Source organism: Limulus polyphemus, unplaced genomic scaffold (assembly GCF_000517525.1).
Source record: "Limulus polyphemus unplaced genomic scaffold, Limulus_polyphemus-2.1.2 Scaffold2172, whole genome shotgun sequence".
Classification (NCBI taxonomy): Eukaryota; Metazoa; Arthropoda; class Merostomata; order Xiphosura; family Limulidae; genus Limulus; species Limulus polyphemus.
Window position 1 is genome coordinate 125585 of NW_013667782.1, and position 10972 is coordinate 136556.

The 10972-nt window shown below is 30.6% G+C and overlaps 1 protein-coding gene across 2 annotated transcripts in view; it reads right to left on the reverse strand.

The window, feature by feature from the left end:
* Positions 1-1441: 1441 nt before the first annotated feature.
* The window catches only part of LOC106466161 (serine/threonine-protein kinase N2-like), a 77497-nt gene continuing 67966 nt past the window's right edge, over positions 1442-10972 (reverse strand). Inside the window, exons 19-21 of one of the 2 annotated variants that reach the window (XM_022394126.1) lie at positions 8245-8325; positions 5498-5557; positions 1442-5276 (exon numbers count right to left, since the gene is read on the reverse strand). In XM_022394126.1, the coding sequence (XP_022249834.1) occupies positions 5133-5276; positions 5498-5557; positions 8245-8325 (285 nt within the window). In that variant the 3' untranslated portion in view covers positions 1442-5132. The remainder of the gene's footprint in view (positions 5277-5497; positions 5558-8244; positions 8326-10972) is intronic. The other variant, XM_022394127.1, reaches the window with a different exon arrangement.

Consider the following 10972-nt stretch of genomic DNA (forward strand, 5'->3'; position numbering starts at 1 on the left):
CATACCCTTTGCAAAACCATTCAGTTTTAGGTGGCATCACACTACCTACATAATGTCAAACAATGCCATAACATTGTTATGATACATACAATTCCACCATAACTTGCTGATTTGCATATTCAGAATCATCTTAATATAACATACTCAACTTTCTGTCTATCTACATGGATCCTGGGCCCTTTATTTGCAAATGTGTATTTTTAAAATTTGTAGGGCTAAATTTTATTATATCTGTATGAAACTTTATCAAAGTAAACATATTAAAAGTTTATTTTAGTACATGTCTTGTAAACCATCTTTCCAGATTCAAAGATGGTAAACAACTGACAGGGAATGTTTAACAACTATCATATATTTCAAAGTATTAACTTGAACATGAACATTATCTCAAACTTTACAATTATAACAAAGCTTCTTTATAAACAATGTGTAGTTTGCTTTCCATCTAACAAGAAATAAAGATTTTGAGGTGATCCCACCCTTGAACATCCTACATCTCATTGATCATGAGAAAACCTTGGTTGTTTGAGAAACAATCCAAAAACTTTCATACTTTGACCTACAGCCCCTTCAACACTGTCTAAAGTGTCAACCTGTCAAGACTGTTTGAAATTGATTCAAAAGGCTGGGAGTAATTAACCTAAAATCTTTACAAAATAAAAATAGGGTTAAGTTCAATTTTTACCCCCTTAGGGTATTCCCCATAGTTCATAGTGTTTACGTATAAAGTTTGGTTGGGATTAGCCCAATAAACTTGGAGGATTTAGGGTGCAAACAAACACACATTTCGTATTTTTTTATATATATATATAAAAGGTTCATTATAGATGCATCTAATACTAAGCATTGTAGTTGTGTGTCAATTATGCAAGTCCCTGTTTGACTGTAAAGTGAGAAATAAGTATCAATACAGGTGATAATCTCTTGGGTTTATAATGTGAAAATCCTTAGTGTAAGTAATGTTTTCTTTATTTAACTTTCACTGTTAACCCATGTTAATACATAGGGTAACAGTTAGTAGAACTTACAAGCTACACATTTGTTTCAAGAGTGGCTGTCACAAGCTGAAAGTGTGGTGTTTGTTCAGCAGCCTAGTCATTTCTTTATACTAATACATTTTTGTATTTATTTTCAAAAGGTATTTTTATAAAACTTGTATAAATATTTTACTGTTCAGCAGTTTGTTTTATGAAATCAGGCACAAAGAAAAAAAAAAGTGAAATAATACTAGTAAAAACCATTTTTATTATGTGATGTTTCACATTACGCCCCTTGCTATTGTACCAACAGGATTTAAGGATTGTGTATGTGTGTTAACACATACAAACAAATGATATTACATTACCAAAGTGTTTGTAAAATGAATTACTTTTGTGTGAGAAACCAAACACTGATTTTCTATACTGTAACATTTGTTGTAAGATAAGATAATGTTCCACTATTCAGAAATTTTTTCTTTATTTTGATTAACACATAATATGGTCAAGAAGTATCAATTCATTATCAAATGTTTCTTATACAGTAAAAATTAATTTGATGTAATGGATATGCAATTAATTTACCACAATTCTTAAAACTCAATCTTGTTGTTTGTTAGGCAGAGAAATTTGAAATATTTTGTTACATAAACAGTAAAAACACATCTCATTTACTGTAACAAGATACTTCTTTAGTGCATGCATTGTATACACATGCAGTCATGCATACAGTAATACTACTTAAACTACAATAAACCAAATTTGATGCGATATCTTGATTCATCTTCATAATGAAGGAAGAAAACAATTTATTTTATACACAGATCAATATGAACCAACATGCTGGACCAATAATAACAATGTTTACCAACACACATTCTTAGAGGGAGGGGGCTGTCATGAAGTTGTTCATTCAAATTGATGACAGTCAAAAATCTGTATTTAGAAGAAAAAGTGGAAACAAAGGGTCCATGAATAAATTATCTAAATAAATTATATAAATGACATTTGTTGATTGGTGCATGAACGAAAAGCTATAGTGTGTTAACTCCAACCTTGCGTGTGGACCATACCTTACGAATTAGTTTTATTAAATGTTCCATGCTGGAGCTTGTTTAAGCTTTGCAATCTTATATCCCACAGTCTAGTTGCCAATTCACTTACAAAAGCACCATTCTAATGCAATACTCTTCTAAATTAAAAAAGAATAGACTGGTTACATTATGCCCCAAAAACAATTTTTTTTTGTAACCATTACATGACACTGAGGCTAGCAATAAAATGTTTTGGACATCTTAGTTCAATGGATTTTTTTTCCGGAAGCAGAATTGTATTTAAATACACTTCAATCCTGTTACAACTCTTCTTCAGTTAATGCAAGAAAACAAATACTATCAGAAAAAAAAAAAGATAATTTCTAACTAACCTGATAAGCCAACACAAGAGTTAAGCTTTAGGAAGATTAAGTGACAGGAACATAAACTCCACTCTAACTATACAGTAGTCAAATAGCAAAACAATGAAAATTCTGAAGAATGCCTTTCTAAGAATAGAGTGAAGTCCATTTGTTGGTCTTCTTGAATGTGACTATGTTGTTTCAACCACAAAAGTAGTATACACACATAAATATTGTAACTTAATGAAAACTGATCACTGCTATTTTATCTTGACATATATGTCTTAAAGCAATGCAACACAGAACACAACACTAAAAAGTATACATCTCATCACCTAGTTGTTAGGGAAACCAATAAAAGTGATGGTATAAGAGAAAGCAAAAAAAATTCACATGCATGTTTTAAATTTTTACTTGTTATCTGTAAAATTACACGATGCATTTATTTCAATTCACTATATCCCTAACAAAATAAGATATTATAACAAAGTTATTAACTTGTATTATTCCTCAAATTAGAGGAAACTAAATAATACTGATCATATTAAAGTAACAGGTGAAAGTGAACAAGTCTAAAGGGAAATGATTAAAGATAAAATATTTTTGTATTTTTCCAAGAATATTAAATGGTTTATACAAAAAAAAACCCCAAGGAAACAAATGAGACACAAACATCTAACCAGTAAATCTGTACCCTCTTATCAGCCACAACACCACATCTACCTGGTTTATACACTAACATTTAAAGGTAAACAATACCTACTGCAAAGGCAGAAATTACTTCAAAACCAAGATATTCTTATTTTCTTTTTTATTTTAAAAATAATATACAATGTTGGAGAAATTATATATTACCTGGTATTAACAGAAAATTTTATCTTTACTTTTTCTAGCCCTATAGACTCATTGGAACTTTCACCTTTATATATTTTCATGTTAAAAATTTGGTTGAATACAAATTTTTGACAGACGTTTTGATTACGTTGGTTCCATGTATAAAACCAATCATCAAACCTTCCTTTTTTTTTATGGTTAGTGAACAAAAATTGAAACAATTAGTTTGGTTACACTTATAAGCATTTACAAAAAGGGCAAATGTCGATTAACTATGTTTAAGAATTAATACTACAACTTCACAAACACACACACACTGTTATTGGCTAAGGAGGCCCATACTGATAATTTTGGCACAAAAACATGTTGATAACAACCCAAAGAAATATGATGTATTGTGCTTGGTAAACTGTTTTCTTCACTTTCTGTGAAGAGTAAGAAAAATTATGCCTTGTTTTTTAGTAGCAGAAAGTCATTATCAAAATATTTTCCTCACTCTGTACCCAAGATGTTTACAGACTAAAATAAAGTTTAGTTCAGATATTACTGATAGGTTTAAATTTATCCCTCGTGCACCCATCATGGACGAATTTCTCATGTTGAAGAACATCACTGAAGACACTTACGAGAGCCTATTACTTCCAATTTTTTGTCACTCCTCTCATTGATTAGATTAGTATTCGTTGTTATTTTTTAGGATATTATATCTGTGACATAACTCTGTTGATTACTATTATACACAAAGCTGGCTTTATATTAGACTTTCCAATGAATATTTCCTTAAAGGAATATGTTGTTAATGGTAAAACGTAAAGATTCTTCAATACAAAAAAAATAACTTATTAGGCTATGAAATTAATTTTGATAATGTTTAATGAATGTTAATTTAAAATGAGAATAAAAATAAAGCAGTTAACCCTTATACAAAGTTGGCTCATCACAGCAAAAAAATATTATAATCAAACATTACATACAATTTCTTTTCAGCGGTATTATGAGCTTTTGACAAACCTATTTTTATGCATAGTAATCGACAGAAACAGAAAGAAAAAGGTTTGTTTAGAAACTATTAAAAGGTAAAGAATTTAAGCTGAATATCTAACTTGCAATCAGTGTTATCCCTGAATCCAAACTGCAGATAAACACTGGATCCAAACCTTTGCCTTTCAAATGAAAACTATCACATTTTAAACACTAAATGCACAATACTTATTATGTGAAATAGGTTTCTCTTAATCACTGCCTAAAAAGCTTTAATTTACAAATGAGGCACTGCAAGCACTTTGTAGAGGTGAGAAAACAAATACACCTAAAATTGTTACATACTAAAAAAATGGTCTGTTTGGTTTCTTCAATAAAAACAAACAAAATCATTATTACATAAAAATGTTAGCTTGCAAAACCCATTTTTTTTGTTGTTACTTTGGAAGTTAAGAAAGTGGTATTAGAAGCCGATTCATGCACATTTTACTTAAACATTGATACTGAAGGCACTACCAATTTGTAACCTATTTACTAGTATAAGTGTACACTGACAGAAATCAATATTAAATGCATCATGATTGAAACCAATCTCACCAGACTAATATATATATATATATATATATATATAACTACCTTGTTCAAGCAAACTGAGAAAAATAAAGCTTCTCAAATGGATCTTCCATTATGTACAAGACAGCTACCATGGATGGAAGACATTGAACAATTCATAATATTAATTGAACTTCTGAAGGCACAAATCACGTTATTTATCACCAGTGCTACATACAGCCTGTCCACATGAGTAGGCCTAGTGAAAGGCCAAAAAGCTGCTTTGTGACCTGCAGGTCCAGTTTATTAAGGATGGATCCTGAGAACAGATTGAAGGTTGCAAACCTAGTAGCTACCCAGGCACACTGTGTATGTCTTCCCTACAGTCAGGCCTAGCACCAGTCAGCCATATAAGTGAAATCTATAAACATTTGCTGCTCTTCTGCTGTTAACATACGGGGGTCTTTTGGTGGTGTTAATGCTGGACGTTCTGAGGTGAATTCTTCATCAAAGTTGCTAACATCTTCTGGGGATCTCTGTAAATACCAGCCAAAATCAGTGCTATTTAAAGGCAAAAATGTAAGTTTAACAGCTTAAACTATAAATTTAGAAACATATTAGGATTTCCTGACTTCCTTTACCTTATGGTAACTCACCAAATAAAGAAAAGAAGCACGACAAGATAATATTTGTCTTCATGCATAACATACACAACAACTGTACTTATGCAAGAAAAAATAACCTTAATAACACTTACCAAAACAGGAACAAAAGGAGGTTTTAATCTTCTCATAAGTAGGTCATCCCAGAGAATATGCTGAAATTCAACAGTACCTATTCATTAATTTTTGGTGATTCTGAAAATGTAACTGAATATTTTTACTGAAAATTCAAGAATGATGAAGAAAATTCTGATTGTAAACAATATCTTATACTAAATGTTTCTTAAGACTATGATTCATTAATTTTTTTAAACTAATATTATTACACCTATGTTACTAAAAACTAGCCGGAGTACCCGTGCCCTAGATGGAGGTTATGTAAATTCATGTTTAATTAAATGTCATCTTAGGACAAGAAAAGTTGCTTCCCTTATACATAATTGTAAAAATGCCCATAAAGACTGCAAAACTGAAAATTTGTATGTATTTCCCTATGGACCCAATGCACCTCCATACCAAGTTTAGTGAAGATCCACAGGAGGTGAGGTAGTGGTAAAAAAATGTCCATAAAAATTGCAAATTTGAAATTTATATGTAACCCCACCGAATGGACCCAATGAACCTCCATCCACACCCTGCAAAGTAGTTACATGGGCATACAAAAGACAGTACTATTATATAGATTATTCAAACAACAATGTTCTCACAAAGGGAACAATATTCACATGCTTCCTTTACGAAGATATTTTTTTCTTGCTGTTACCATGAGTAACTAAGACCATAACCTTCACCCTTTAATATAAAGCTGTTCATACATGATTATTAAGCTTAATAATTTTATCTGGAAATAAATACATGAACATATTACTCATGTCATGGAATAATGTAGCAGTATGATTTCAAGACAAAGTGCAGGACTTCTCTCAAAAAAGTCTCATAAAAATACTTTGATGTTTAGCTTGGACTTAAATCCATAAAGTAATTATATATAACACTAGTAATATGATTCCTGGTATTAACACGGGCACAGCATCAGAAACAACATTTTACGTTTTAGAAAATCTAATAAAACTTATAATATTAACTCAGAAACAATATCATAAAAGTAACTCTGAATTAACTATCAATGCTGTTAAATAATCTATACTAGATGTACTTCTGTACAGATCCCTGAAAGTGTTTTGTTTCAAGAGTAATTAAAACCAAAATTGAAAATAACAAGTATTTTGATTTCTTGCTTTTCAACGATATATGTCATGGTGTGTTGTAGCTTACAGAGTGCGTAATTCTTCTTGTGATTCATGGCTTGCACACGTTTTACTGATAACGTGACAGTACAAATTGCAACATTAAGTATCCCTTATGTGACATCATTTTAGTGCCTACGGACAGACAACACACTATCATATAGTGGTGAGAGTGGTTAAAACAGGTGATTCTCCAGGTGGCCTTTAGGCCCCTTTCGTGGAAATGATCTTAGTCTACATATGCTCAGTGAAGAAAAAGTACCTATCACAAAGTTCATCACTGAAAGAAATGTAGGAATTTAATTTTTTACAATTTATTTTAACCACAATCCTACTAAAATGGGTTCAGTCTTACTTAGCATATTTTATATACCACAATATTAAGCTGTCATTAATTCATTGATGTTATAGTGTTCCCTCTCAAAAAAACAAGAACAACAATAAAAAAAAAAGATAGCTTTATCATAAATAAAAAATTCAGTATGCAATGGAATCTTTCCAACTGACCTTGTTTAGAGCATAGCAAGTAAATCCAGCACTGCCTACTTTAATCTGCATCTCATAAACCCTTTTCTGTGGTTTATTAATGTATAACATATTTATAGTTAGTACTCCTAGAAATAATTATTTTATATAATTAGTTGGTGGTACTGAATTAGAAACATGCTTTTTTTGTTTTTGTTGATCGATCAAACATGATTTTATGAAGAGCGAGAAAAGGAAATGGCTATGGCAGGGGGTGGTGATACAAAGGTGGAAAGCTTTTTGAGGCTGAAGCTTCCCCAAAATGTATTTAGTCTTACCTGTAGCTCCTGCACCAAACAAAAAATGCATAATGTTAAAGCTGATTTACTTCCTAAGTATTACAATATGTGTGCCTACAAGATGTAGAGTGCTACCCTTTCAATGTATTTGCCTAGTCCACCTCAGTCCCCTTACCATGAAGAGGCTAGCACCACTCCTGGGCTGTTGTAACTTATTTTCACACTTGAAATATACAGTAGTTGAACTTAATGAGAAATAAAAAAGTACAAAAATAAAATATTTTTTAAAACTGATTTTGAATGGGACAAAAGTTTATTGACTGTATTAAAACCATAAGGTGTGTATGATGCAATGACTTATGCTAACTGGCTTATACATTTCAACAAAAGTTGACTACCTATAATATAGTGCTACAAGCTTTCTATTGTTATTTTTCATAAGTCTTGTTTACCAATCATCACAAGTATGTTTCCCTTTTTAGTTTTTGATGAGTTAAGAACACATTTATTGTAAAAGAACATGTAGTTAAATATTTCATAGTCAGTAACACCAATTCTTTTTTTTTGCCACTAAAAAACTCAATGTTTAGGAATATAAACAACTGGCAACTAACATTCCTAAATCTGTACTTGAATTTTTTTGGTTAGAAACAAATCAACACTTGAAAGTTCACAGTTAAACCATAAATGAAAAATGATTATAATTTGGCAAAAGTTATACCTAAACCACATTTAAACACCTTCAATCATAGCTTTGACTGGGAAATTATTCAATGTTTTGTTCTCGCGGTGTGTAACCCAAAAATTTGCTGAGTCATTAGTGAAACCTACTCTGAAGAAAGCTTGCTTCTTTACATCCTCTGCATCCCTCTCACTGGCTCCTAGTCGCCTCTCTGGATTCTTACGCAGTAGCTAGTTAATACAAGAAATCAACTCTGAAGAAATTATAATAGATTTCAGATACTAGTTGTAACTATAAATGATCCAAAAAAGAATACAAATCACTACCATCAAATTCTGGAGAAGCTTTAGAAATAGAACAAAAGATTGGTATTCAAATTCGATTGGTAATAAACATTTTATAACACTAATACACTTTTAACTAAAGCGAACTCAATTTATAACTTAGGTTTCTCAACAATAATCTATACGTACATCAATAATTTTCTTATACTGAAGAAAGTATATATATATTTTAAGTTATCTCATTATCTTGAATGTAGCAATTAGTTATACACTGGAAACAAACAGTTACTTCTTCTGAGTAAGGTGATAAATAATTATAAAAGAATTAGAAAGATTAAGTTAACCCTAGATTGATCAAGTACAGTGTCAATGTAAAAGTATTATTAAGTAATCTAATATAGCAATTATATGAAAAACAGCACAGATTAACTACACAATACGAACATATGTAATAAAAAATACAATTAGAATGCTGAATTAACTATCTCACAATGGGCTCAGTCAATTTGACCAAGTTCATTACCCCAAAGTGACCAGTAGTATTTTCATACTATAACTTTGTGTACCTTCACGAAATTTGGCAAGCTTTCAGTAAACAATAAAAGACTTTTGTATACAAAAAATTAGATTTTATAATTAAATATTTTACAAAAAATGTGTCCGTGAATACATGGAATCAACATGTTAAGTGCTCCAAATGTAAATTGATTTTCATGTTAAGGTTAAAAATACTTTCATTTGTGTAATCTCTAAAACCTAAATAAATATCAAAAATTTTTTTTTCAGTAAAGCTTTATATTTTGTTATTTTCTCTACCCTAACTCTATACACTGACCTCATAACCACACACACACACACAAAAAAGGAAATAAACCTAAATTACTTTTTTTCTTCCATAAATTACTGCAAATTGTAACATGAAACTACAATTGCTTATCCTAAAGAGCTTAAAGCTCATAACAGTATACATCTGTTTATACTTAATGTTATTGTTTTATTGTGCTTTGAACAATCTCTAACTAATAATCCCATCACACAAGTTGTAAATAACTTGGCAAATGTGCAGCTCATGTTACCATATTATGTAATGTATGAGCTGCTTGCAAGCACATTTCCTGAAAAATTTATTATTTTTCATTCACTTACCTTATTTAACCTAACAAGTTTTTAATTTATACATTTTAATAACTTTTATAACATATATAGAATACATATGGAAAACAAGAAATATAGCACTTACCTGGGTCTTCTTGTTTTTTCCTGCTAACTTTCAATGAAAATTAAGTCTACTTTAATACTAATGGTACTACTACATTAAATAATTTTAACTTAATTAAATTATGCACTTAAGAACTCAAAATAATATATGCACAAAGCAAATAATGTTCTATACCTATCATAATTTTTCTGGCTTTCTATACAAAGAGAGCCTTTAAAAATTCATCTAAGCTTGTCAATGTGAATACTGTGAGAAAACGTTTCAAACTCAAGGGAAAATAGGCAATTCTCTCTACAGAAACCAATGTAATATATGTCATTTGATGATTATAACTTTGGTTTTCCATGTGTTATAAAGTATATAGTATAAAACATCAGAGAGAACTATTGGCAATCTGTGAAAGAAAGGGTGTGACAGGTGGCCGTGACAAGCGAGTCTGATTTTCTAGTTTATGGCTCAGTTAACAAATAAGATTGAATGTTATGAAGTTATGCTTTGCCTGAGTAATATCTATATTCTAATGTGTAATTTACATTAAATTCTATACTTCTCTTAGGGGTGGTAAATAAATTAGAAAAGAGGGAAAACCCTAAAACTGATTACATTGACTCATTTACCAGTTGATATTTAAAGAATAAACATATAACTTTTTTTTTATAAAAAACTAATCTCTACTTCTAAAGTTCAGTTTCTGCAGTTGGTTTTAACCTTATCTCCACAGGCACCCTTTGATGCACGTCAGAAGGTTTTAGTCGTTTACATTCAAAATGTTATTAAACTACTTTTTGTTTATGTTACACCAATTAGTATAGCATAAAATTGCAGCTAATAATCAATATTCTAATAGTATACAAGTTTTACGTTTTTAATTTTATAAGGCAATAATTAAAAAAATCCTGAATTTCCCCAGGTGTGAGAAGTGTGACATTTTCTCTAGGCATCCCCTCTTCTCTATTATATTCACCACCCCTCCAATAAGTACGAACTTAAGATAAACTACTCGATATAAATTCATCATTGCTCAGACAAACCACAATTTTTATAGCCTTACATTTTATTTCGTTACAGAGTCATCAAATAGAAAATCAGAACCCTCTTGCCACACCCTCTCTTTAAAGATTTGTTAATAGTTCTCTCTTACGTTTTATTCTATATTATCTATAACTAATAGAAAGCCAAATGATATTACATTGTTTTCTGAATGGAGAATCATCAATATCCCTGATAGTACAAGCTTCATTCCCACAGGAAAGATAACGACTAGCCTGGATGATTTTGTAATGGCTCTTCTCACATGGTTAGAAAGCCAGAAAAATTGTGATAGCTAGGGGAAATTGTCTAAATTTTGCATGTTATTATTCTATGTTCTTTGGT